A 25,996-nucleotide genomic window follows, 5' to 3' on the forward strand; every position below is an offset into this window, starting at 1 on the left:
GAACTCTCGATAATTCCAATAACATTGTGGGGATAATATTGTAGATATCCATGGTGATCGTGGCCGATGAGTAATCGCCAACGTCCTCTCCCCCACGGCCAAACAACCATTTCCGCCGACATCATCATCGTTTGAGATCATCTGCATCTATCCGTCGCTCTCTCTGAATCTGATCTAGTTCAGAAGACTCTGATTCTCATCATGGGGACCGGTAAGTACTCCTCAACCTCCCTATCCCGATATCACACCGTCTCCTCCAACCCCTCATCTACCTCCCCGCTCTAGACTTGATACCTACGACTTGATACGTACACACTTTCAACTCCATAGCGATAACTAACCCATTTGCCAGACGCAGACGGCGACTCTCAGATGGCATCCTCGCGCGAAGCCTCCCCCGCAGGCGCCCGCACCCCGACCAACGTGCGCACCGCGGAGCTCTCCCCGCCCGGCTCGCAGACACAGCCCACCGCCGCACCTCCAGCTACACAGACACAGGGGACATCGCAGCAGCAACCGCAACAGCAGCAGCAAAAGATACGGCAGCCTGGAGCATCGTGGATGAACAAGCGCGCAGAGGAGGAATACCAGCGGGCGATGGAGCATGTGATCGATCAGGACTTTAGTCTGGGTTCGTACCATCCCTTGTTCTTTGATATTGCAGATGGGAGATGATGGTGATGATGATCAGATGGTTGAGTATGGGGTGTTAGTACATAGCTAACGTTCCGGTGTAGACGAATTTGGAGATCCGTTTGATGACCGTGATATGTATGAGAAATTGTTCTAGCATGCCATCTCTCTCACATCAGGCATTATGACCTCCTTTCCCCGGCTGGGTCGGCGCAATGGTGTTTCTACGTTCCTCTCCTGTGGCTTTGAGGGATCTGGGGATCGATGAGATCATGAGATAGAATGGATGATTTACGAATGATGTTTTTCTTAGAAATTTACTCATACGTCGACACTGTTGGCTTTGGATGATAACCCCGTCCTATAAATACTATCGTCATCGTACACGCTATGTGAGAATAGAGTACTGGTCTAGATCAAGTTGAGTGAGACAGTGGGCCGATATATATTGTCGCTCTCAAGTGTACCTCAACCTACGAATATAACCCATAATAACCCCACAAATTGGAGTTGATTATTGGACATGAGTCGATAGAACAACACATGAATCAATCAAATTCAATGGAATTAATCTGACATTATCAGCAGAGTCTACAGTTATATGAATGAACTGGAGAGATAAGATGAGAACGGCACGTTGGCACAGCAACGGCCGCCCAGCCCCAGCGCCGAGCAAAACAAGAAGAATCGTCCCCATCAAGCATCCATCATCATCATTCAAGCTATCAATCTTCCCCTCCTGCATCATCCTGGGACACGGTGGATTCGTCTGTTATCTATAATCGCTGTCCACCCCCGGTGTTTATTTTACGTCCACTGCAACTCTTACTCTTCATCCATACTACCCACCGACTGCCCCCCACTTGACAGCCATAACATCCGACATTCCTCGTGTCGGCCTGGTCTCACATCGTTCATGGCCACCAATCCATTCAGTGGACCATCTCCAGCATGGTGAGTTCGAAACCACATCCAATACTGTCGCTGCGACACAGGGACCCCTTTCGCGCAGCTTCAAGACAAACGAAGCATAGACCATTACCCCCTTTTCCTCAACATCACGACCCAAGAATCCCGCGCAAAGTATCACTAACACGTTGCACGTCGGACAGGCTCCTCCCACAACGCGCCAGCGATCTCACATGCGAAGAGAACCGCATTCGCTTCACCCCCGTCAAAACCGCCCGGTCGGCCCCGCGAGTCTGGGACCGCAAGCCGTCGACGTCCTTCCTGGCGCGCTCCAAGTCCCGCAAGGTCTGGAAGCGCTTCCGCACCTCGTTTAACAGCTTGAAGATGCTCGAGCAGATGGTCGCTGCCGAGGATGCGGTCGACGACGAACCCCAGCTGGAAATCAACGGCGCTCGCAACGCGGAATTTCTTCGCGGCGTCAAGCGTCGATTTTTACTTTTGGAAAATTCCGACCAGGACAGAAATTCTACAGAGCAGACATGCGGGCGGTCATTCCTGGAAACTAAATGGGAGTCGGAAGCAACGGGGCGAAAACGTATGGAGGTCCCTTATGGCTTGTTGATTAATCCCGCGGGGTAGCTAACCAGGAGTAGACAAATTACCCGCGAGCGGCAGCGATCTCGTGGTCAGGTCGGACGCCATGGCGGTGCATGGCTCCCCGACGGGCGCAATTAGCGATGATATCACTTCCCATGGGACAACTCAACCGACCGACACGTCAAAGGGGACCGGGCCCGTGCAGGCGGGGGTGGATGAGAGCGAATCCGTGAGTCCGCCGCCGGAGGCCCCCACCGACGCCCATTCGGTGGCAGCCTATCCATCCATGCTACATGGCGAGTCCAGTTGTCTACAGAGTGGGGTGGAGGATAAATCTACAGACTTAAAAGCCCACGGTCCTATCGACCAGCCTGGAACCGAACCCGTTGAACAAGACGGTGATGCAGCTCTGGCTGCGACTATGACGCATGATCCATCTGGCGACCACGAGGTGGCTGTTGATGTTCCCCCGTCCCCCGCGCCCGGGGCGCCCGTGCAGGACCTGCCGGCCGAACTTGAATCGACCCTGGTCCGATCTGCCCTGCGCAGCTCCCTGGACGGGGAAGATGCGCAGTTGTTGAATAATTTCCTGTTCAAGGCCAAGGCGAAGCGCGAGGCCAAAGCTGCCGCCATGGTCGCTCATGACGAGGGCGAAAAGCCTGCGGACGCGCCCGAGGGGGTGGACTCGCCGGCCCCGCAGTCCACCCCGCAGTCGCGCCGCGTGCTCAAGGATCTCGACGCCAATTCGCCCTCGCCGCAGAAATCGCCGCAGAGGTCCCCCGTGAAGCCACCCCAGAGGTCACCCCAGCAGTCGCCGAAGAAGTCGCCACAGAAGTCTCCTCCGCGACCGACATTGTCGCCCACCAAGCCGCGGGAGCAGGCCGCCGCGCCAGACCGCCAGCAGCCTGCCAGTCCGCGACGCAGCACGCGGACGCGGACGCCGAAACCGCCCGCGCGAGCGGCCACGCCGACCGTGCGCAACACACTCTCTCTGCGGCGACCCAAGGGGACCGAGTTCATCTTCAACCACCGGACGGAAGCGCAGGAGTTGGCGCTGGCGACGCGGCGCAACACACGACAGAACCGCGGGGATGCTCTGATGCCCAAGTACGCGTTGCAGCATCTGGAGGACAGCCCGGCGGCCGAGGCCCAACCCGATGCCGGTGCCAAGGACACTCAGCAGCCGGTCTCGACAGGGCGCAAGCAGGTCTCGTGGAACGACGCGCAGCTCGTGCAGTTCCAGGGTGACGGCGATGGCGATGGCGATGGCGATGGCGATGGCAAGACGGGAAGCCAGGAGGTCGGCCAGGGCCGAAGCGAGAAACGCAAAGCCACCAGTCGCGGCACGCGATCCAAGGAGGGGGATCAGGATCAGAATCAGAGTTTGGTGGTGGCAGCCCCGGCCGCACCGACTAATGCGCCCGCTACTGCAACAACACCCAAAGCGCGACGAATGCGGCGGTTAGGGGCGCCCAAATCCGCCGAGGCCAGTTTGGATCCCAGCGCGTCGCCACCGCTGTCGTCCTCGTCGTCGCTGGGGGGCACGCCCGATAGGAGGAAGTTGACGCCCAAGTCGGCTAAGCCGACATCACTCTTCAGCAGTCGACCATCGCTGCGTAGTTCGGTGCACAACTCGAGTTTGCTGCAGTCGCACGCGGGATCGACGCCTGTACCGCGACGGGTGCGATCGCGGACATAGTCATAACCATTGGAGGGTTAAATTCACGAGTCACGACTGTTTCTTCTTTTCTCTTTCTTCTTTTATTCCCGGGGTGGATTTGTTTTGCAAAGTCTTGTTTGACTGTACATAATTCACTTTTTTACCCTGAAGATAGATCGGCGGAGGCCAAGGCGTCTTCAGCACGGACATTGCACGGAGCTTTTTTCCCCCTTCCTTGCAAAATTTCTTGTTTTCCCCTAGCCATACCTACCTGTTTGGTCGATGGATGGTTTCCTGAAGGAGGTCCGATCAGAGTGATCTACAAGTTACCTTACTACTTCGCATGTGAAGGTATGATGGTCAGGGGTTCGCGTAGTTGACTTGAGGGTTGTAGTGAGTATGGAATAGAGGGTGTGTGTGTTCATCTTGGGATGGCTGTATACAGCGGAGGGAGAGAGAGGTCAGGGACTCCAAATGCCTATCCGAGGGTGAGTGGATGTCAATTGTATAGACTATTCCAGTGGTAGTAGAGTAGTAGTCTGGCAGTAGTAGATGGAGATGTCTATCTATCATCAACCATACCTGATCCATCATAGAGTACTGAATCCTCCGTACCAATACAGTATATACCAATCTACTGTAAGTAACATAATACACACGGTAAAAAAATACCACCAACGGGTCCCCAACTGCGGCATGACATCATCAGCCCGCCCCATAGCCATGTTTCAGCGGGGTTCATTATAACCTCATTACTACTCACCACTTACCACTTCCTCCTTAGTACATTAGGTGGTACCTAGTCTACTACCTAGTGGTTAGTACCTACTCTCGAGTTGAGCGAACGGTCAGCCAAAACTGCAAAAGCTACTTTCACTGCAGGCAGGGATTAATTGCCTCGGATTATATGTAACCGGCTGGGTGGATCCTTGGCTTGATTAGAATCTAGCTTGGAGGTTGATGGTAGGTTGTAAATTGTAGGTTACTATGAGGGAGGTCGGTAGGGTTTGAGATGGATGGACGGGATAGGAAGGTTTTCCTTGACTTTATTTACTTCCTACCTACTACTTTCTATATTGTGAGATGCGAATATATCAAGATGGTAAACAGATATCAGATCAAACCGTACACCTTCCTCAACACCCAGAACGATGTAACTACACCACGACCAAACCAACAAATCTACCACTCTAACATCAATGAAGGAATGATCCTCCCGACTACAGACTACATGCAGGAGAATGAGGCATTTCTTGCATATTTTAATCTGTTCTCCGGTGAAGAACAAACCTCCTAGGCTACGGAATACTGCTAATGCCATGATACGGCACGGAGCACCTCGTTACGAGAGAACTGTGGGTATGTGGATATGGAAATTGTTTAATCTACGTCATATGTTGAGTTGACTTGACTTACCTAGTAGGTAGTAGGCAGACCTACCTTGTTTGTCTAGCACACTACGGAGGACTAGCATCTTACTTTACTGAAAATTCTTTTCAATGAGAACACTAGATCAGAATAAGTGAATAAAATATAACAAAATATGAAATAAAATAAAATAAAACCAAATTACAACGACAATAATCTATATCCCTCATCCAAAACAAACCAGTAAATCGAATTAAAAAAAACACTAACGTAGGGCTTTCCCGAAAATGCCCACCGGTGTTTGAGATACTCGTCCGTGTTCTCCCGAGGCATTTGTGGCTTGGGCTTGGTCTCGTCCCAATCCTCTCCCCGGGGCATGGGGGACCCCCTTTTTCCCGCGCTAACCCGGTCCATCCCCGCCAATTGAGATGTTGGTTGTGGGATGATATTGGTTGATGCTATCATCCATTGACCAATGGAGGGGAGGTGGTTTGGGAGCTGGTGAGCCTGGCTCTGAGATTGGTATGGGGTGTGGATGGGTGTACTCCGGGGTTTTACTCTCTTCTTACTTACTTGGTTACTGCGTATTCTTTCCCTGCTGTACTTGCTTACTTGCTTGATGCTGTACTTACTCACTGCATTTTGCATACCTACTGAGGAGGTATGTACTTGTCATGTGCTGGAGAATAGTAGCCACCACTATGCAGCTATGATCCTCAAGAATGATATGGATTAGGATAGATGAGGCTGTGGTTGTCCTGATATTGAAAGATCCGTGTGTATGACTTTACATACAGTAATGGTATGATACCGCTGGTAATACATACATACACTAGCGAGTATCATAGTACCACACCGATTACCTAGTATGCATCTGGAGGACTGTCCTCCGAGCAATGTGCCGTGCATATGTGTAATAATCATTTCATAATTCTACAAATGTCGTCTTCACTACCATCTCTTGGCAATCACAATCTACAGACTACAGACTACAGAGAAAGCTTCAGATATCGGTATTGGCTCGTAGATATCGGTTGACTATCCAATTGTCATATAGGGAACCTAACCTGGCAGGATCCCTTTCCCGTCGTTACATATGTCCCATCCTCCCACGTGCCCCACCAGACGTCGTACGATGTCCTGCGTGAGAGTCAACGTTCAACGTTCAACGTTCAACGTCTAAGCAGACAGCTGCTTGGCCGTCTCCTCAGGCCAGACATCATAACCGAACGTATCCTTCATGTTCACGAAGCGGAAGTGCCGACCCTCCGCGACCTTGTTCACAGCCGCAAAGTCCGCATCCGACAGCTCGATGCTCTGGAAGTTCGATTCGATACGGGCGGGGTTCGAGCTCTTGGGCAGCACGACGTAGCCACGGCGCAGACCCCACGCGATGAGCACCTGGGCCAGCGTGTTGCCGCCCTTCTCGGCGATCTCCTTGAGCGTGGCGTTCTCGCTGACGCGCTCGCCCGTCGTCGGCACCTGGTTCTGCGAGCCCAGCGGCGAGTACGCCTCGGGCATGATGTTGTGGTCGAAGCAGTACCGCACCAGCTCCTCGTTGGGCAGGAACGGGTGGATCTCGATCTGGTTGATCTGCGGCGTCACCTTGGCGTACTTGAGCAGCTGCTCCAGCTGCTCCTTGGTCCAGTTGGAGACACCGATGGCGCGCGCCTTCTTCTCGGCGTAGAGCTTCTCCATGGCGCGCCAGGTGGGTTCGGGGTTCTCGGTGAGGTCCTTGAGGATGACGTACTATATTTCTCATCCATTGAGTGACTGAACGTCTTGGTTGTTTGTGGAGGGGTTTGTTGGGCATACCTTTCCGTCAGAGCCAATCTTGGGCGCCTCCTGGTTCTCCTTCTCGGCGGCAATGGGCCAGTGGATGAGGAACAGGTCGATGTAGTCGAGGCGAAACTTCTTGAGGGAGCTCTCCAGCGACCAGGCGACGTCCTCGGGACGGTGCAGGTGGTTCCACACCTTGGTGCAGATGAAGATGTCCTCGCGCTTGATGGAGGGGTTCTCCTTGAGGAAGTCGTGGAGGGCATCACCGACCTCGGACTCGTTGAGGTAGAACCAGGCACAGTCGAGGTGACGGTAGCCGGTCTTCAGGGCACACATGACGGCCTTGTAGGTCTCGCCGACGGCACCCTCGCTGGCGAAGGTGCCGAAGCCGATGCCGGGGATCTTGACCCCATTGTTGAGGGTGAAGGTGATACCGGAGGACATGATTGATATTGGAAGTTGGAGATCAATGGGTTTGTTGGATGGAGAAGGGTAGGGAGGAGAAGTGGGTAGGAGGGGATTGGAATTGGTGGGGAGAGGTGGTTCGAGGTGGTTAAGAGAGGTGGCATGGAGGGGTAAATCTGTCTGCTTCCATGTGCTGTACAAGTGGGGTGGGCAGGAGATCCTGCAACCGGTCAATTGAGGGGTGGGCTAACATTCTACATCTTTCTTCTCTCTCTTGACTTTCCATTCTTCTTCTCTCTCCCTCCTACTCTACCCTTTACTACTTCTCTATTTTGTATGATAATACCTACCTATATGGAGTATAATATAATGACGGCATGACCACGCCAAGCCACCAGGCTTTATGACATCATGTTTCAGTACGGAATAATACAATGAAAATAACCACTGGAAACTCGGCTTCAATCGGCTCCTCGATCTCAGGCATCCATGGCTCCGAAACCGGACGAACCAATCAGAGAGGGTGATTTGGTACATGGTAATGGAGAACCCGTATTCCATACCAGATACAATACATACTGACCGATACCATACAAGATACCCGTACATACCGTCCGTATCATACAGAACATGGACCAAACATCAACTTCATCCCACTCGCATCCCAATCTGGTCAAGAATCATAATAATGACGATAATTCCTAGGAAGGAGGGTGGATGTTGGTGGATCCCCCTGCTCTGCTTCAATGATGGCTGCTCCCATTTTGCCGCCACTGCCTTCATTTATTAGATCCATTGTCCCGTCTTCCTGATCTCTATTTCTTCTCCCTCATCTTCACCTTCATCTTCATCCTCATCCTCATCCTCAATCAAGGACATTGACTGTGTTGGAACCTCAGATCCAACCATTGTTCTACTTCCGTGTCCTTCCTGGAGTGATATCATCCACTTCCTCGCTCCACCTTACATCACTTATAACCCCTCTTCCCCTCCTTCAATAGGTGGACATCTTCAACACTCACCTTCCAACCTCTCTCAATCCATTCAATCAACCAATTGACCGTCAACATGCCTCGTTTTGATGATGCCGATTTTGGGGTCGACGCCGCTCCCCCGGCTGGCGCTCGTTCTCCCAGAGACCACCGCAGCGTGGCGGGTTCGCTGCCTATCCCCGGTGATGCCAACAACACCGTGGAGGTCCCCGCTACCCGGAGCTCCATCTCTGATGCCGCTCAGTTCATGCACAACCTGAGCCTGTCGCCCTCCACCCGGGACCGTCGTGGTTCCCGCAACTCCTTCGGCACCTCGCTGCCCATCCCCCGCTCGCCCGCGTCTCCCGACTCTCGTCGGTGGCCCGCGCCGGCGGTGAGTCCGTCTCCCGCGACATCCTGGCCTCGCAGATCCAGGACATGTCGCAGGAGAAGGTCGCCGCCGCCAAGAACATGGCCTTCGCCTTCGACATTGATGGTGTGCTGTGCCACGGCCTCGAGCCGATCGAGGAGGCCAAGGAGACCCTCCGCATGCTGAACGGTGACAACGAGCTGGGCATCAAGATCCCCCACATCCTCCTGACCAACGGCGGTGGTAAGACCGAGGCCGCCCGTTGCAAGCAGCTCTCCGAGATCCTCGAGCAGCCCATCTCCACCGACCAGTTCATCCAGTCCCACACCCCCATGCAGGCCCTGTCCGAGTACTACGAGACCGTCCTGGTCTGCGGTGGTGAGGGCCAGGCCATCCGCGAGGTGGCCGAGAACTACGGGTTCAAGAACGTCATCCACCCCAAGGACGTCCTCGCGTGGGACCCCACCGTCTCGCCGTGGGGCTTCTTCACCGAGGAGGACCGCCTCGAGGCCAAGCCGCGCGATTTCACCAAGGTCAAGTTCGACGCCATCCTGTTCTTCGCCGACTCGCGCGACTACGCCACCGACTTCCAGCTCTGCATTGACCTCCTGCTAGCCGATAATGGCAAGATGCTGACGCGGTCTGATAACCCCGACGACCACATCCCCATCTACTTCTCCCAGGGCGATCTGATCTTCCCCACCAACCACAAGGGCCCCACCCGTCTGACGCTCGGTGGCTTCCGCATTGCCCTCGAGGCCCAGTACAAGGCTCTGACCGGCCAGGACATGGAGCGTGTCATCTACGGCAAGCCCGAGCGCGCCACCTACACCTACGCCGACGAGGTCCTGCGCTCGTGGATGGAGCAGATCCACAACGAGAACACCCTGCCCCAGAACATCTACATGATCGGCGACAACCCCATGTCCGACATCATCGGCGGCAACATGTACGGCTGGAACACCTGTCTGGTGCGCACCGGTGTCTTCCAGGGCGGCGAGAACGACCCGCAGAACCCGGCCAACTTTGGTGTCTTCGACAATGTCCTCGATGCCGTCAAGGCCGCCGTCCGCAAGGAGCTGGGCCAGGAGTTCAAGTTCAAGTGGAACCCCAAGGTCAACCCCGTGGTTCACGGTGACGGCCAGTCCGCCATCGAATAGGCTCCCACCCCCCCACCAAAAATCAAAAAGACAAGGGAAAGAAAAAATAAATCAAATCAACCCTGGCGTTTGGTGATTCCCCATTTTATTATATCTTTTATCATACTGTCTACCGCAGGATGCTAGACAGATTCGCACTTGGTTCTGGTATATGTGTGTCACGCTTTATGTCTCTTCTTCTTTATTTCTTCCTCTTCATTTTTTTTTTTTTTTTTACATGTTTATTTCTTTTGTCGGTCGGGTTCTAGACTGGGTGATATCTTGGATATGGAAGGCAACGAACCTCCGATGAGATATCATATACCTATATTGTTTTTACAGGAATGGATGGATTTAGATTTCATATCAACTTTTTTTTTCTTTGATTCTTTTTGGATAGACTTTACATTTGAATTATATTTTCATCATTTATCTTTTATCTATCTATCTATCTATCTATCTTATCATGAACAGAGTTTTCTCTACGCACTGCTACTGCAGCTACCAGCTACTGCATCATCCAACAAACTTTATCATCCACTTACCCATCCGGATCCCATCATCCATCGTATTGTACATTAGTACTTTGGTAGAGTAAAACCAAATAATATAATAAAATATAACAACGATAAATCAATACGAAGCAACAAACCAACCAAAAATCAACCTAAACGAAAAGTCAAACCCAAACTCAAACTCAATCCCAAAAAAAGAAAAAAACCTACCCATCAAACCTAGTGGTAGAAGATTCCCCGGTAGGTTTAGTCTTTACTTCTTTCCAATGGTCATCTGTCACTGGATGGTGGAAGTCGTTGACGCCATATACTTCCACCTCGTCTATATCCGTGGTGATTATTCTATTATCATCTATTATCTGTTAGTAGATAATATGTGATGATGATAATGATGATGATTGTATTTGAGTGTATTTAAAAGTGTCTGTATTGTATTTACGCTGGGAGAATGGTTGGTTAGTACTGGTTTGTATAACTTATTTGGGGATAAGGTTATACCTTGGGTTACGTGAGTAGATTATCGTATATACTTACCTGGTAGTCATACACCTCTACAAATCTTGAACATCCCAATACTCAACCAATTCAGTCAGACAGTAATGACTTGTCTATCAAACATAATATACAGACAAGGGTATCCTCCCACATCCATTCCAACCATCCAACCATCCAAAGACGAATAATCATCAAAATTACAACTCATCCTTAGCATCATGCACAGGAGCATCACCCACCGGCCGCCCACTATCCCTCCCCAAATCCACCCCATGCTTCTTCCTCCACTTCTCCCAAAGCGCAAAGAACTCCTTCTCCATCCCGGACTCCATCTCATCAGGTAGGATAACAGTGTACTCGACGTACAGATTCCCGGGTGACTCGTCCTCGTCGACGCCCTCGTGCAGGTCCGCCGCAGACCAGAACGGCATGCCCTCGCCCTTGACGGTCTCGACAGCCAGCGGCTGCACGACGGCACCACGCGGCCGGCTCAGCTGCACGACGTGCCCGTCGAGGTGTGTGACGTTGCGCGTCCACCCGCCCATCCAGGCTTCGCGCAGCGATAGCGCCTCCTTCCAGAAGAGGTCGCGGCCGCGGCGGCGGAAGAATGTCCCGTCTGTGCGCTGGTCGTCCGGGCGGCTTGCGTCGGATAGTTCCGCGGGCTTCTCTTCGAGGATGAGGACCAGATCTCCTGCGATCCAGTCTGGGCTTTCGTCAGCCTCGTTTTCGAAGACGAGTCGCGTGCCGCGGTCCATGCCCGGCTCCACCGTCGCGGTTGTTTCCACCTCCCGGCGCACGACCTTCTGTCCGCTGCAGATAGGGCAAGGCTTCACGATGCGCTGGCCCTTGCCTCCGCACGCGTCGCACGCCATCTGCACCTGCTGGAACATGCCCGGCGCGAGCATATGCTTCTGGATGACCATGCCGTGGCCGCCGCAGCGCTCACACCGGTGGACTTCCCCGTCCGCCGAGCCGCTCCCCTCGCACGTGTCGCAGATCTGCTGCTTCTCCACCCCAAAGACTACCTCCCGCCCGCGGTAGAAGTCCCGCAGCGGCAGCCCCACGCGCAGCTCCATGTCCGGCCCGCGTCGGTGTCCCGCCGCATGGCCGAAGTGGCCGCCGCCGCCGAAGAAGCGCGAGAAGATGTCGAAGGGGTCGTGGGTGGCTCCGCCGGCTGAGCCGCCTTGGCGGTGTTGCTCGATGCCGTCGTGGCCGTACTGGTCGTAGATTTTGCGCGTCGTGGGGGTCGATAGGACGTCGTAGGCTTCGGCGATTTCGACGAATTTCTGTTCGGCGGCTTCGTTGCCTCTTCTTTCGTTAGTACCCATATGTATTTGTGAAGCGCGAACGAGAAGGGGGGAAAGAGACGTACGGGTTCTTATCCGGATGATACTTCTTGCTCAGCGTGCGATACGCCTTCTTGATGTCCTTCTCCGAAGCGGACCGGTCCAGCCCCAATGACTTGTAGAAATCCTCCGCAGCGAGCACCACCTGCGCCAGAAGGAGCGTCACAGCGACGACCAGAAAAGCGAGACGCATGGTGAGCATGGTGTGTGGGATCCGTGACTGCGCGGCGCCGACGGCTCATGCGCCCTTCCCTGTCTTCTCCGCTGTTGTTTGTTGTTGTTGTCCGTTTGACGTTGTGGTCAGTTTGATGTGGGATGTTTCGCTTTGTTGGATATGGATGAAAGTAATGAAATCAGGCAAATCTCAAGATCAGTGAAGAACTCAAGTGTCAATTGGATGATTGATTCGAGGAAGAAGAAGTAGAGGAAGTGAGAATGATCGATGCAAACCAACCAAACCGGTTGTTGTTAGGTGGCCGCAACGGAGATCATGTTTGTCCGGCCCGATGTCTTCACTTCACGTGGTGATAACCTCCTTATCTTATCACCGTGAAGGCGTGCACATGCCAATGCCAATGCTTCATATCCATTTCGTAACTATGTATTAATCATATCATGAGTGCAATTAAAAACCCTGTCAATTATAGAACACAGGGTTGCCATGCTGCTCGGTAGATCCGGTATCTACCCATGCATCCAACGAATCATTAGCCCTATCTGGGAACGTCAAAGATGTCATTTCGCCACGTCCGCCCCAGCCCCTGACTCTCGTCGCCCTCCTCAATGGCTTCCTGCGCCCGTGTGGCCTGTTCGCGCCACACCTGGGTCAGGCTCCCCGGCGCATAGACGTCCTTGAAGACGCCACTCCCCGGAGCATCCAGACCGACCCGCGCCTCGACATCGCCGTCCGCCGGCTTCAGTCGAGCCAACACCGCCCGCACGAAGCTCGCCAGGTCCTTGGGTTGGGCGATGCGCGCGGCGCGCAGGCGTTCGCGCGCAAAGACTAGCTCTCGGTTTAACGCCGTCGCCGCCTCCACGATCTGCTCGGCGATCTTCTTCTCCAGCACCCGGCGCACGAGATGCTTGAGGAAGGGCTTGGCCAGCCACAGGAGGAGCTTCCACTTGCTGCGATGCACCTTGTAGCTGAGCTTGTAGATGCGCACCCGCACGCTGCGCAGGGTGAAGATCTGCTCGAGACGGTCGCGGCCGACTTCCACGTCGAGGGAGATGTCGATGCCGCGGCGGTCCAGGGCGAAGCTGGCGATGCCTTCGTCGTTGAACCGGAAGAACGAGCCGGGGTGGGCACGGACCCAATACCCGAATTCCTCCGCACTGAGGTTCAACCCCCAGACACTAGCTGTGAAGGTGGTCTTCAGGCCTGCGGTCGTCTGTTTCGAATGCCGTTTGAGAATGTCAATGTCGTTGCGGGTGGTGACATGCAGGCGATACGGTAGGAAGGACGAGAAATTGACGGTATGCCCTGGCTCCAAGACCAGATTCTCCAGCAGGAGGTCGAGCTCCGGCGACGTGATCTCCAGCCGGGGGATCGGGATGTACTGGAGGCTGCGAAGAAGGAGGGGGAAGACAACCTCGAGGAGGTCCATGGGCAGTTCGCTCTTCCGGTCATAGTACCCGTCCCATGCGTCTTGGTATAGTTTGTGGGTCGCGTCGATCAGCCTAGATACCGCGAGGTCTTCGGGGATGCTCCGCAACGCCCGTTTGGCCTGTGCCAAGAAGGCATCCACATCCGAGCGCAATGTGGTCCCTGCGCCGATCTCCGTGGATTTCTCCTGGAGCTCGCCGATCCGCTCCTCGGCCGAATCGAAGAAGCTGGGATCGGTCAACATCTCCTGGATCGACGAGCCGACCTCTGACATGAGGGTTTCGAATTCGGGATCCTCGTTGGCATGTTGCAGCACCCGGTTACATCTCTCCTCCAACGTCTTCCACTCCTCGCTATCGCCGAACGATTGGAGCAGGTTCCAGAACTCGCGCATCGCCTGTTTGAGATCGACATTGACTTCCGCCTCTTCCTCCGCCGCGGTGACGATTTCGGAGGCGGCGCTGGTGTAGATCTTTACATACCGCTGGACGAGCCGGGCCAGCGTCGACACTGAATCCGAATAGTCCGTGCGCTGTCGCAGCTTCTCGACGGCCTGCTTCAGGCGGTGAAGCAGAGTCTCTTTCTCCTCTCCGGAAATGTGGTCTCGGGCACTGCGGACGGCCTGTTTCCCGGTGCGTGTGGCCGCTTTTCCGACCACGTCCGCGATGTGGGATGCCTCTTGCTGCAGGTCCTCGTTGGACGGAGCGGGGCCCTCGTCCGCGCCTGCACCCTCGACCGCCTGGGCCTCTTCGGCGGAGGGCTGGAGCTCCTCGCTGGCTTCCTGTGCCACATTGGACAGTGTCCCGGCAGTGTCGGAGAAGATCTGCCGCCCGACGGTGGTGACATCTTCGACGAAGATGCGAAAGTCGGAATTGGTCAGGAGTAGACGTCCGACCGTTTGAAGACTATCATACGCTAATCCACACATTAGCAATTCTCTTCCACACCCTAACAGACAAGCATCTAGGCCGGCGGAGGGGATATGGTACCGGCTTTGGTGTCCGCAGTCGCTCGCCTATTGGCGGCATATTGCGAGATCCGCGTGGGATCCAGCGCGATCTTGGAGCGGGCCAGATGCCAGAGAAGCTGCTGCAACTGATCGTCGCCATTCTTCTGGCGCACCAGATCGATAAACAGCTGGACCCAGAGACGACCGTCTCGGATCAACTGGCGACCGACGGAGCCGATCTCCTGGTTACGCGGGTTCAGGACGTCGGAAGCTAAAACGGTGCGCAGGAGGACGACCGTCTGATCGGTGGACGGCATGTACCCCTCCGCGAGGGCACGGAGCATCTGGTAGGTGTGTAACTTCTGATGCAACCGACGCTGGCGGGTGGTGTCCTCCTCATAGCGAGGGAGGAGGGGCTCCCTCTCTCCTTGCGACATGATGGCGGGACCTGACCTGCAAGGGAATCCGTAACGATTCCGATGGAGGGATTCGACGTTGTCTGAGGTTGTTCCCTCCCGTTCAGCTTCCTGTTGACGGTGATGTCAGGATTGAGTGGGCAGGCAGCAAGGAAGTAGATGATCGACGGAAAGCGGAGACGGGGGGAAGCTTCATCCCAGAGAGCTTCACTGTTGCGTCACCTGCCCGCCGCTTGACCGGATTAGGGAATCGAGACATTTGTCGTCCAATCAGGATGGGTGTGAAAGTGCCTCATACTGTTCACATCAAGGGATGTTTTATCGACATTTAGAGATATCTAGAGGTAGTATGTATGTCAATGTAGGTCAATTAGTCCATGCAGCATCTACTGCCGAAACAGCTCTATAAGTTGATTGTCGTGGATGCCTTAGGTACCGATCGGCCTTTAGGTTATTCCCGGGTGCCTCGGTTGCTTACATAATAAAGAGTTATCCATGGATAGTTTGATAGATATACGGAGTAGACAGGTAGATATACATAGGTAGGAGTACCCGTATATATCTTCAATTCACCCGGGTAACTACCGGATAAATCCAGTTCCCTCAACGTCCAACTCCATGGCCAAAGGTATTAATAACCCGACGCGGCTGGACCCAAGGGCACCATGTGGTTCGGCCGACACTAAGGGTTAGTCTCAGTCGAGAGGGGGCCCAGGGGGGCTCCATCCGAAGCCCCATCGGCAGGTTCCGGTTGGCAAGCGGAGCCTGGTCTAACCACCGGTGATTGTTTTGGGCGATGGAGGACGGAATGGGTGATATCTGGACGATCATTCGGAATGAATTGGACTGATATTTCTTCATGACTCTTGCATATGGAATGATTGATTAATGGAGGTAAGATGCATTACTGGTAGGGATGTAATATTGAGTATACAGAATTGAGTATACACTATACAGGGCTTAACTATATAGAGTTTAACGATACTGGGGTTTGACTTTGAAGTATATTGGGTTGATATATAGGGTTAAGTTTAGAAAAGATATTGATATAAAGTATACCGGTACTGCATCCGGCAGAGAGACTACCGCGGTTAATGCCGGAGGACACAACCATGGAACCGAGCATTAACCAGAGATAGAGATAGACGAGAAAAGAGATAGGTACTCATAGGTATAAGAGTCAGTATGAATAACGATCGGGCCGTGGTTGACTAACAGGCAGCCCGAATTCGGCCCGGTTGGCCATTTGGTCGTGCGGGGAATCTTTTTTTATGGACATAATTTAGAAATGAGTCAGCGTCCCATCTGGAATCTTTCCTTTTTTGGATGTATTATTTATTGGATCTGATTCCATTATTATTGTTCTCCACATCGGAACAAAATATCGGATACATATGGAATATTTATAATACTAGAATTCTGATTACTCTTACTATAGACAAGTCTAGTATAAGAATGGTTCGGAGTCCGGAGTTTCAGAGATGCTCAACTTGGCTGGAATGGGTCTCAGAGTTTTCAGGTCTGGGGAAAAGCTCAACCAGGAAGTCCCAACAGAATAATAACAATAATAATAAGATCATAAAAATAGACACATAAATTGAAATAAATCAGAATCATCAACAAATCAAAAAGACACAAATAAAAAAAAAAGGAGAAAAAGGAAGAAGGACTGGACTGTACACGGTAGTTACCGTCCTGCACCATCCCAATATCGATCCATCTCAATTAAAATGCCTCACCCCCTGCACCACAAGAAGGCATTCTACGCCGTAGTTCCAATACTGCGTCCCGATCTCTTACATCTCTCTGTTTGTTATTCGTCAATGTCTCTTCTTGCCTTCATCCAGATCACAATTCCCGTCTGGTCTGGTATGTCTGGTTCTCCGCATTTGTCGAACAGTCGGAGACTCTTCCCGTGGTCTCCACATGCGGTCCCAACTGCTTCTCCTCCTCCCCAAATTTCCTCAAAGCTTCGTATCCCTACCCCATTTTTAATTCCTCTGGCTGGTTCGGTGGAAGCCATGCGCCTCTTCCGACCCTTTTACCCTTTCTGACTGGTCCCTGCTCCCCCCGGTTCTTCCCGATTGTTGAACCCAATCCTGGTTCGAGAGCTGTCGACCGCCCCTACTTTCATTCTTGCGACGGCTTTCCTCCGTTGGAGATCCTCTCCTCACACATCCAGTGGTGGTAATTGTCGGAATGCGGTCGACTATCCCTCAGGGGGTCTCAATGCTAGCGTTTAGACTTAAAACAACGCGCCTGCCTGCGTCTTCCTCTGCCTGTCTACTCTTTTCATCTCATTCTCCTCCCTCTGTCTGCCTTGATACGCGCTCTTCGTCTACCCTTGCTGTGACTCACCGTGCCACCATGGCTCGATTCCCTTCCCAACAGAAATCTTTCCAGGCCTCGACGTATGTAAATCATGCGGCGCCGGTGTAAGTGCGACAGCTTCTCTTTCTTGCGATCTCACTGTCTTTGCAGGCGTTGGAAGGCAATGTGGTAGAGCTGTCACTGATCATGGTCGCAAACCTGTAGGGAAGCGAACTATGACACCGCCAATCCCCCGTACATTCGCAAATACCTCCGCACCTACGGATTGACGCCTCCCCGCGCAGAATCGTACGAAGTGCAGAAGACTCGTTGTAGGTGGAATCGGGACCGGGCGCATTGATCGGACCCGTGTCGCTAACCACGCGATCACAGGTCTGGCCCAATTGGCCCTGAAAACCTCCAACATCGAAAAATTCCTCTACCTGAGCACTCTGCGCAAGAACAATGTGCATCTCTTCTACCGTCTGATGACGGATCATCTCAAGGTATGTTCGGATCCGACCACGAAAACTACACCCGCGTGCGGGGAAAATCTTCCCCTTGATCCTCGTCATTCTGTTGGTGGAATGATCGACTAATGGGTCAACCCGGTAGGAATTAACGCCTCTCATCTATACCCCCGTCGTTGGAGAAGCTTGTCAGAGATGGTCCGAGATCTACCAGCAGCCGGAAGGTACGTTTCAAAAGAATAACCCCCATTTACCCCAATTCTCCCCCCCCTGTCTCCGGTACTTCTACCGCTCCGGTGACGAATCAATCTCGGCCGCTAACGGAATGGCTGGTCAGGCATGTACCTTAGCTGGGAAGATCGAGGCAATCTAGCCGCCGTCATCGCCAACTGGCCCCAGCCTAATGTGGAGATCACATGCATCACCGATGGTTCCCGAATTCTGGGTCTAGGTGATCTTGGCATCAATGGCATGGGCATTCCCATCGGGAAGTTGGCCCTCTACACTGCCTGTGCGGGCATCCGACCCGAGGCAACCTTGCCCTTGACCCTGGACCTGGGCACCGGCAACAAGACCCTCCGGGAAGACCCGTTATACATGGGTAGTCGCCATGACAAAATCACTCCCGATCAGGAGCGGGAGTTCATGGATGAGTTGATGACCGCTCTTACTGAGCGTTGGCCTGGGTGAGTGACTCATGCCGATCCTCCTTCCACCTTCCCCCCTCTTCCACTCTCCCTTTTATTTTCTTTTATTTTATGTTTTTCTTCCGATGTAACGGAAACTACCGGGGAATATGTCTGACTCCTTCCAGCATTGTCGTCCAATTCGAGGACTTCAAGAATCCGTTCCCCGCGCTGGAGCGCTACCGCGACATTTACACATGCTTCAACGATGACATCCAAGGCACTGGTGCCGTCATCCTGGGTGGAGTCATCAATGCCGTCAAGCGTTCCGGACTCCCCTGCAAGGAGCACCGGGCTGTCTTCCTGGGTGCAGGCAGCGCCGGTGTCGGCGTCGCCAAACAGATCGTCGCCTTCTTCATGCGCGAGGGTATGACCGAGGATGAGGCCCGCGCGTGCTTCTACCTCGTCGACACCAAGGGTCTCGTCACCATGGACCGGGGCGACAAGCTGGCCGACCACAAGGTCTACTTTGCCCGGGAGGACAACGAGGGCGCGCAGTACAAGGACCTGAATGAGGTCGTCGACCACGTGAAGCCCACCATCCTCATGGGCCTGTCCACCCTCGGGGGCGTCTTCACCCCGGAGATCCTCCGCAAGATGGCCGACTGGAACACCAGCCCCATCGTCTTCCCCCTCTCCAACCCCTCGTCCAAGTCGGAATGTGACTTCGAGTCGGCCGTCACCCACACCGACGGCCGGGTGCTCTTCGCCTCGGGCTCCCCCTTCGCGCCCTTCTCCTTCACCGACTCCCAGGGCGAGACGCGGACCCACTACCCCGGCCAGGGCAACAACATGTATGTCTTCCCGGGCATCGGTCTGGGCACGATCCTCTCCAAGGCCGTCAAGGTCACCGACAGCATGATCTACGCCTCGGGCGAGGCCCTCTCGCAGGCCCTGACGCCGGACGAGATCGAGCGCCGTCTCCTCTACCCCGACGTGACGCGCATCCGCGAGGTCAGCATGGTGGTGACCCGCAAGGTCATCCGGGCGGCGCAGGACGCCAAGGTGGACCGGGAGACCGTCCTCCGCACCATGGACGATGCCGCCCTGGACGCTTGGATCAAGGCGCGCATGTATGATCCTCACCACGAGGTGCTGGCCCTCGAGCGGGAGGTGGGCGCCTTGCTCTCCAATTTGGGGCCGTGGTCGAACGGAAATTCCCACGAGGACGGCGATAAGACTGCTAAGCTGTAAGCTCCGGTATTTCTTCTTTTTTTCTTCTTCTTCCTTTCTCCGCCTTGTCTTCTTTTCTTTCCCTCTTTCGCCCCATTCTCCCCCTGTCGCTTTGGAATCTTTCACCGAACTCGGGAATTTCCCTCTGATTATTCGCTCGCTTTCTAATACACGTCTGTTCAGACTGGGTTCCTTTTGATTTAGAGCGCGTTTCCGTTTTCCTGTTTTTCCTTCGAGTCCCGTCCCGTCCCATGTCGAGGAAGGGTGCTCGTTATTCCTTTATACCCCATTTTGTCCGATTCCGCATACTTGTTTCCTCATGATGGTTGCCGTTGTTCTATACCGTTTCGAAGTTGGGGGAGAAATAAGATTGGGAGAGAAAAGATTGGTTCAATATGAGCATGAGCATAAGTGAGGGGGAAAAAAACAACAGCATAATTTGGTGGAGGGCCCGCACTATTTGGCACTTTCGGTTCGTCAATATCTGGTCTATAGGTTTCTGTTTTGGTTTGAATACAGTCATTATTTTTGGGCAGATCCAAGATTTATCATCTGAACGTACGTACGTATATGGATCAAGATGCGGGGAAGAACAGAATTGGAGAAGCCCGTGCGGGGATCGGACAGATTATATAATCAAGCATGGATTACTGAACTCTCGACTTGATGCAGCTCTTCTCTTCCATCTACTGGGCGTATCCCATCTATGATCTATCTATCTCCTTCCATGCTATGCTATGCTAATGTCAGCCATGTCAGCCATATATCAGCATCCAGACCTAGTCCAGTCCCGCCCAGTCGGTCATGAACTGACCCGCGCCATGGAGACTCCGGAGAGATTCATATATCCGACTGCCCCACTGGTTACTATCTGATTGGGCGGATAGTGTGGTCGCGATGTTAGTTACTCCGACCCCCTGACGGCTGTCGCAACACCTGTCGCTTTGGGTTGTTAGTTTTGAGGCCGGTGATTGATGTTGTTACGTGGAATTGATTGTATCGAGTGCGTGTTTGGGGGGCTGTGGGTTGGGGATTGTGGCTTGGTGGGAGGTGGATGGACTGGGTTCAGAGGTGCTAGGCAGTGTGCGATGGTTATGTGGCTTCGACGAGATAACGGAGAGGATTGTACTCCAGCTACGATGGCGACATCTGGTTATCATCCAGATATGCTTACCAATGGCGATATATCACAAACAAACAACAAAGCAAGATGATCGACACGGTTCAACAAGATATGTACTATTGTACCAGCGCCGCTTTCCCCACTGTTGATCCGGTCATGTGGATTCGGCCTGCCTCGGTTCCGTTTTGGACAATTATAAATGTCTGGTTTCCCGTTTCAATAACGTCTGATAGGCTTTGTTGAATCATTTCAACAATTGAGAATCATCAGCCGTGAATATGTCTTCTTTGGGTGATGCCGTGAAACTGCCTTGTGGGTTGGTCTTCCCGAACCGGCTTGTTAAGGTAATAAGAGATTTTTCTCCCAATGCGAGTTTTCCATATGGAATGCAATTCTGATATCATCAGGCTGCAATGGCCGAGCTGATGGCCGGGGGTGACCACGTCCCGACGCCGAACATGCTCGAGGTTTACAATCAATGGGGACAAGGTGGATGGGGGGGAATTCTCACAGGTTGGACTCACGCATTCATTCCTCTCAACAAACCCAGACACTAAATCTAAATACAATAGGCAACGTCCAAGTCGACGTCAACCACCTCGGCACCCCATTCGACCCAGCCCTCCCAAACGACTACACCAGCAAAGAAAACAACCCCGACCTCGTCGCAGCATGGAGCAAATACGCCTCCGCCTGCCAACAACACGGCCCGCCCTCCATCGTGCAGATCGTCCACCCCGGCCGGCAATCGCTGCGCATCGCAGGCCAGCGCGGCATATTTGGTTCGACGATTGCGCCTAGTGCGATCCCCGTGCGTCTGGGCGATAGTTACCTTGAGCAGATTATTAGCAAGATTACGTTCCCGTATCCGCGCGAGATGACGCAGGGGGATATTGAGTCTGTGTCGAGGAAGTTTGTAGATACGGCGCGGTTGATGGCTGATAGTGGGTTTTCGGGGATTGAGTTGCATGGTGCGCATGGGTATTTGATTGGTAGGTTGATTCTTGCTGCTTTGGATGATGCCATTTACTTACGGATGTTTACGCAGATCAATTCTTGAACCCCAAGGTACCAAACCATTGGCTCTTTCACGCTCTCCTGGAGCAAATTACTGACACGGGCGATAGACAAACCACAGAACAGACGCCTACGGGGGCTCGGCTGAGAAACGCGCCAAATTCGTCTTAGACATCATCGCCGCTACGCGCAAAGTCGTTCCTCCGACCTTCTGCATCGGTATCAAGCTCAACTCCGCCGATCACAGCTCCGCGACCTTTGAAGACACCATGACGCAGATCGGACTTCTCGTTGATGCGGGTATCGACTTTCTCGAAGTGAGCGGTGGATCGTATGAAGATCCGAGTGTTAGTTTCCCACTTTCCATAGTCTACACATCAACAACAACAAGAATAACCCCAACAATCTAACAATGAAAACAGATGATGATGGGCCAAAAAGAACCCACCCAAGAAACCAAAAGCGCCCGCACAGCCGCCCGCGAAGCCTTCTTCCTCGAATTCGCGCACGAAGCCCGCAAACGCTTCCCATCCCTCATCCTCATGCTCACCGGCGGCTTCCGCACCCGCGCCGGCGCCCTCTCCGCCATCCGCGAGAACGCCTGCGATCTGATCGGTATCGGCCGGCCGTCAGCCGTCGACCCCAAGCTGCCGCTGCTGATGCTGGACGAGAGCGTGTCTGATGCGGAGGCGGGGCTGCCGTTGGTGAATGTGCCTGCGCCGTGGTATGTGGGGATGTTGCCGGCGAGGTCTGTGGGGGGTGGGTTGGAGAGTGTATGTCTTTCTTTTTTTTTTCCCCTTTCCTCTCCCTTCTTCTCGTTACTTGTCTTCGTTTTGTGTTTTGGGGGCTATGGGCTAACGATTATGATGGACAGGGCTACTACGCGAACCAGATCCAAAGGATAGGAAAGGGGTTGAGGACGTGCGCTCCGTCTTTGTAATACAGTGCTAGTGTACTGATGGGATGAGTCGATGGGTACTTACCGCTACTAGGCATGTATATAGTGTATATAGGGGGAAATGTAGGTATACTTGACATGGTGTATGATAGTGGACTAGTGATGCGTTTAAGCAGGTTCTGTATAGGATTTGTAGGGCTGTGAAGTCTTACTCGTAGAGTTGGTTGGGTGGTACTTGGGTTATCGTTATGTTGGACTTGGTTTTGTGAAGATTTTGGGTAGTATATGAGTGAATTATGAGTGAACTATGGAGTAGTAGGCGTATTGTATAAGTATACCCTTAGAGAGGACCTAGTGTATGAGGGTATAGTGCATGAGTATAGTGCGAGGGTATAGTCCATGAGCATAGTGCGAGAGTAGTGTGAGGGAGAATAGTATCAAGATAGAGACACACCCAGACAACCGTACTCCATAAGAGACCACCGCAATATCCAAGCAGACCCAACTCCGTGGCTACTCTCTTTGTAGTGAATTTCGTCGGGGGTCTAGTCTCGTCTCAAGCTAGGTTAGCTAGTTAGGTCATTCTCCGGCGGTAGACTGCATACTATACCTAGGACTAGGTATAATATGCAGCTTATCCTCCTCTCAGAAATTGACCCATATGAAGAAAAGAGACTCATACAAAAAGAAGAGACGAGAAAATAAATCAAAGCGCATCAAACAGCGCAGTATCACCCGCGCCCCAAAACTCCCCCGACAGACCCTCCAGCGTCTCGAAATCCGGCATCCAAAACGGGCCGTCTTCCTCCGCAAGATCAATCCACGGGGCGAGCTCGAACGCCATGCGCACGCCGTGGTCTTGGCTGTGTGGGTCTACGCTCATGGAAGAAGGGGCAGGTCTAGAGGGTTCGTTGGCGGAGGAAGAGGAGGACGTAGCCATCATTAGCTCTGTCATGCTGGGTTGCTTGGCGGGGTCGCTGGCGGGGCTGGTGGTGGCGTCTAGCTTCTCCATGGCTGCGTTGACGAGCAGCTCGAAAGCGTCGCGGTACTTTTTGACCCACGAGGCGCGCTCGCCCATGACGAAGAGGACGGTAGAGCAAGCGCGGATGTCGTTGGATATTTGCACGGACCAGACGTGGGCTGCGTGGGTCCAGAGGGCGTGGAGGAGGGTGATGCCTGAGATGAAGACCGTTTGGACGGTGAGGAACGAGTGGCCGTATTCGAGGGTCTGGTGGAGGCGTTTGTGGGTCTGGCAGACGTTGCCGGCTGCGCGGAGACAGACGTGGTAGTAGGGGTCTGAGAGAGGGAGGGAGGGGAGGAAGGGCTGGATGAGGAGTCGAAGGGCGCGGTTGTAGTGCAGGAGGGGGTAGTCGAGGTCTTGTGGGGCGGTGAAGCGACGGAGGGCGGCGTTCTTCCAGTCTTCGAGCTCGAGGTAGAGCTCGTCCATTTTGAGGCGGAGGGTGTTGAGGGGGCGGTCGGCGCGGTAGATCTTGTGTTGGATTTTGGAGTCGATGCGGCGAAGTTGGATCAGGTGGATGGCGAAGGTTAAGGTTGTGAGGCGGTCGGGCGTGATTAGCTGGACTGGGTCTTTGATGTCGTCGTCGACGTCGAGGGGGAGGGGGAGGTCGATGTGTCGATCTGCGATGCTAAATGGTCGGCCTAGAGACATGGAGACGACTCGTTCGAGGTAGTAGACTGTCCAGAAGAGGCGGCGTCGCATTTGAGCGGTGATTGGATCTAGGTGGATTTCGTTGGCTTTTCTGTGGAGTCCTAGGTCGATTGCGGTGCGCATGGCGAGTCCGATCATGTACCATACGCCTTGGCTAGACGCGGAGCGAAGGTGGTAGACTACTAAGAGCGTCATGGCTTCGATGTTCTCGATTGACCGTGTTTCACACATGGCGGGGACCTGCTGCAGGGCGGTGATGTAGAACCGCTAATTTGTCAGTGTTGAACAGACAGATGTAGAACAGGGGGTAGAGAAGAGTGGTATAAAATAGAAGGCATAGAACAGAAGGAAGAGAGCGCAACGTGGGCGAGAGTAGGGGAGAGAAAATCACCTCAGGAGAAACATAACTATACTCCCCACTCAACTGCATAGTCGTCGCCCCAATCGCATAAACAACATACAACTTGAAGATCCCAAACCGCTCCTCTCTCTCAAGGTTCTCCCGCCTAGCCCCAGCAAGCCTCCATCGATCCTCATGCAACCGCCACAGCTCCCGCCGATCAAGAAACGGATAGCGCACATGCAGACGAGTCAGATACGCGCGGAGGATCCGCACCCCCATCTCGTCATTAGGGGGCTCGGTGCTCTTCGCCAGCAGCTCCTCCATCCTCAGCGGCCGCGGCCGATCTCCCGACGCCGTACCTCGCGCGGTTGACGTCGACGGCTGGGGCGGTAGACCATGCCCGGCAGCCGGCCCCTTGCCGCCGCCTCGCGACGGCGCCAGGACTTGGTTCCAGACGGTGGCTTGGACCATTTCGCCGAGGTTGGCGGCTAGGGAGAGACCCGAGCTGGAGCCCACGTACGCGGGGGCTTCTGAGGAGTTGAGCGCGAGAAAGCCGACGAGCTCTCCGATGGGGTTGTGGTCGATGCTCGGGTCCTGGTCCGGTCTGGACTCCAGCTGGGACTCTAGGGAGGCTATGCGCTCTTCTAGTGCGCGGGTGTAGCTGGGAACATGCACGTTAGGATTGTAAGATACAATACAACGCCCACATATGGGTCATAATACTCATTCTGCTGTCCGTTCTCCTTTCGCACCGTGGCCTTGTCACACGTCACTCCAGCCTTGTGACAGTTTGAGCAGGCTGGATGGTCATTATCGCACTACAGCCATTATCAGTAGTTTTGACCGGCTAGATTGCACTGGGTCGGAGGCTCACCTTTTGCTTCCTTCTTTTACATCGCGTACAGGCCGTTCTTCCGCGCTTGCGGGGATTGTACTGGGCAGGTGAGGCAGGGGTGGGCGACTGGGAGAAGTCCATGGTTGCGGAGTCATTGATGAGGCATTCTTATGTGCTTGATCGATGGGTGATGGCAGATTGGCCCGCTATTATTGAGATATAGAGAGGACTGCCAATCCATTCATGGGCAGATGAATGGAGATGAATGGAGATGGATGGAGATGGTAAGAAGTGGAGAGTTGGAGACGAAGTGGAGG

The 25,996-nt window shown here is 53.6% G+C and overlaps 9 protein-coding genes across 9 annotated transcripts; 5 read left to right on the plus strand and 4 right to left on the minus strand.

Moving 5' to 3' along the window:
- Positions 1–201: 201 nt before the first annotated feature.
- Positions 202–3,838, plus strand: P168DRAFT_318288 (uncharacterized protein; the record flags this gene model as incomplete). Its single annotated transcript, XM_024840189.1, has 5 exons — positions 202–211; positions 353–631; positions 738–771; positions 1,746–2,137; positions 2,196–3,838. 5 exons carry the CDS (start codon positions 202–204, stop codon positions 3,836–3,838), a joined length of 2,358 nt encoding a protein of 785 aa, XP_024693857.1.
- Positions 3,839–6,135: 2,297 nt separating this feature from the next.
- Positions 6,136–7,652, minus strand: gldB (putative glycerol dehydrogenase (GldB)). Its single transcript, XM_024841180.1, has 2 exons — positions 6,983–7,652; positions 6,136–6,916 (listed from the first exon to the last, which is right to left on the minus strand). Exons 1-2 carry the CDS (start codon positions 7,388–7,390, stop codon positions 6,347–6,349), a joined length of 978 nt encoding a protein of 325 aa, XP_024693858.1. The 5' UTR covers positions 7,391–7,652; the 3' UTR covers positions 6,136–6,346.
- Positions 7,653–8,419: 767 nt separating this feature from the next.
- On the plus strand, positions 8,420–10,107 carry P168DRAFT_310656 (phosphatidyl synthase; the record flags this gene model as incomplete). The annotated part of the gene is made up of 2 exons (XM_024839417.1): positions 8,420–8,716; positions 8,752–10,107. 2 exons carry the CDS (start codon positions 8,420–8,422, stop codon positions 9,850–9,852), a joined length of 1,398 nt encoding a protein of 465 aa, XP_024693859.1. The 3' UTR covers positions 9,853–10,107.
- A 931-nt stretch (positions 10,108–11,038) lies between these two features.
- P168DRAFT_235576 (putative DnaJ domain protein) lies at positions 11,039–12,380 on the minus strand (the record flags this gene model as incomplete). Its single annotated transcript, XM_024833480.1, has 2 exons — positions 11,039–12,149; positions 12,214–12,380. 2 exons carry the CDS (start codon positions 12,378–12,380, stop codon positions 11,039–11,041), a joined length of 1,278 nt encoding a protein of 425 aa, XP_024693860.1.
- A 520-nt stretch (positions 12,381–12,900) lies between these two features.
- On the minus strand, positions 12,901–15,176 carry P168DRAFT_296901 (uncharacterized protein; the record flags this gene model as incomplete). Its single annotated transcript, XM_024838141.1, has 2 exons — positions 12,901–14,705; positions 14,780–15,176. 2 exons carry the CDS (start codon positions 15,174–15,176, stop codon positions 12,901–12,903), a joined length of 2,202 nt encoding a protein of 733 aa, XP_024693861.1.
- Positions 15,177–17,023: 1,847 nt separating this feature from the next.
- P168DRAFT_290053 (uncharacterized protein) lies at positions 17,024–17,223 on the plus strand (the record flags this gene model as incomplete). The annotated part of the gene is made up of 1 exon (XM_024837125.1): positions 17,024–17,223. One exon carries the CDS (start codon positions 17,027–17,029, stop codon positions 17,207–17,209), a length of 183 nt encoding a protein of 60 aa, XP_024693862.1. The 3' UTR covers positions 17,210–17,223.
- A 109-nt stretch (positions 17,224–17,332) lies between these two features.
- On the plus strand, positions 17,333–20,099 carry P168DRAFT_290054 (uncharacterized protein). Its single transcript, XM_024837126.1, has 7 exons — positions 17,333–17,590; positions 17,691–17,797; positions 17,859–17,971; positions 18,081–18,159; positions 18,273–18,621; positions 18,750–19,811; positions 19,978–20,099. Exons 1-7 carry the CDS (start codon positions 17,523–17,525, stop codon positions 19,991–19,993), a joined length of 1,794 nt encoding a protein of 597 aa, XP_024693863.1. The 5' UTR covers positions 17,333–17,522; the 3' UTR covers positions 19,994–20,099.
- Positions 20,100–21,270: 1,171 nt separating this feature from the next.
- Positions 21,271–22,874, plus strand: P168DRAFT_326965 (FMN-linked oxidoreductase; the record flags this gene model as incomplete). Its single annotated transcript, XM_024841181.1, has 6 exons — positions 21,271–21,430; positions 21,490–21,909; positions 21,966–21,985; positions 22,045–22,281; positions 22,357–22,707; positions 22,809–22,874. Exons 1-6 carry the CDS (start codon positions 21,331–21,333, stop codon positions 22,872–22,874), a joined length of 1,194 nt encoding a protein of 397 aa, XP_024693864.1. The 5' UTR covers positions 21,271–21,330.
- Positions 22,875–23,108: 234 nt separating this feature from the next.
- Positions 23,109–25,941, minus strand: P168DRAFT_290056 (putative C6 transcription factor). The gene is made up of 4 exons (XM_024837127.1): positions 25,719–25,941; positions 25,568–25,662; positions 24,893–25,505; positions 23,109–24,768 (listed from the first exon to the last, which is right to left on the minus strand). Exons 1-4 carry the CDS (start codon positions 25,818–25,820, stop codon positions 23,539–23,541), a joined length of 2,040 nt encoding a protein of 679 aa, XP_024693865.1. The 5' UTR covers positions 25,821–25,941; the 3' UTR covers positions 23,109–23,538.
- Positions 25,942–25,996: the final 55 nt, after the last annotated feature.

Source organism: Aspergillus campestris (assembly GCF_002847485.1).
Source record: "Aspergillus campestris IBT 28561 chromosome Unknown P168scaffold_5, whole genome shotgun sequence".
NCBI classification, from domain to species: Eukaryota; Fungi; Ascomycota; class Eurotiomycetes; order Eurotiales; family Aspergillaceae; genus Aspergillus; species Aspergillus campestris.

What these genes read in the sequence shown, in the direction of transcription:
- gldB (XM_024841180.1), bottom strand. Translation starts at nt 7,390, where the DNA reads ATGTCCTCCGGTATCACCTTCACCCTCAACAATGGGGTCAAGATCCCC. An exon ending in AGATTGGCTCTGACGGAAAG is followed by an intron (nt 6,917 to 6,982) that starts GTATGCCCAACA and finishes TGAGAAATATAG; the next exon opens with TACGTCATCCTCAAGGACCT.
- P168DRAFT_290054 (XM_024837126.1), top strand. Translation starts at nt 17,523, where the DNA reads ATGGCTCGATTCCCTTCCCAACAGAAATCTTTCCAGGCCTCGACGTAT. An exon ending in CGAAGTGCAGAAGACTCGTT is followed by an intron (nt 17,798 to 17,858) that starts GTAGGTGGAATC and finishes ACGCGATCACAG; the next exon opens with GTCTGGCCCAATTGGCCCTG. An exon ending in GATCTACCAGCAGCCGGAAG is followed by an intron (nt 18,160 to 18,272) that starts GTACGTTTCAAA and finishes ATGGCTGGTCAG; the next exon opens with GCATGTACCTTAGCTGGGAA.
- P168DRAFT_290056 (XM_024837127.1), bottom strand. Translation starts at nt 25,820, where the DNA reads ATGGACTTCTCCCAGTCGCCCACCCCTGCCTCACCTGCCCAGTACAAT. An exon ending in GTAAAAGAAGGAAGCAAAAG is followed by an intron (nt 25,663 to 25,718) that starts GTGAGCCTCCGA and finishes TAATGGCTGTAG; the next exon opens with TGCGATAATGACCATCCAGC. An exon ending in GAGAACGGACAGCAGAATGA is followed by an intron (nt 25,506 to 25,567) that starts GTATTATGACCC and finishes GCATGTTCCCAG; the next exon opens with CTACACCCGCGCACTAGAAG.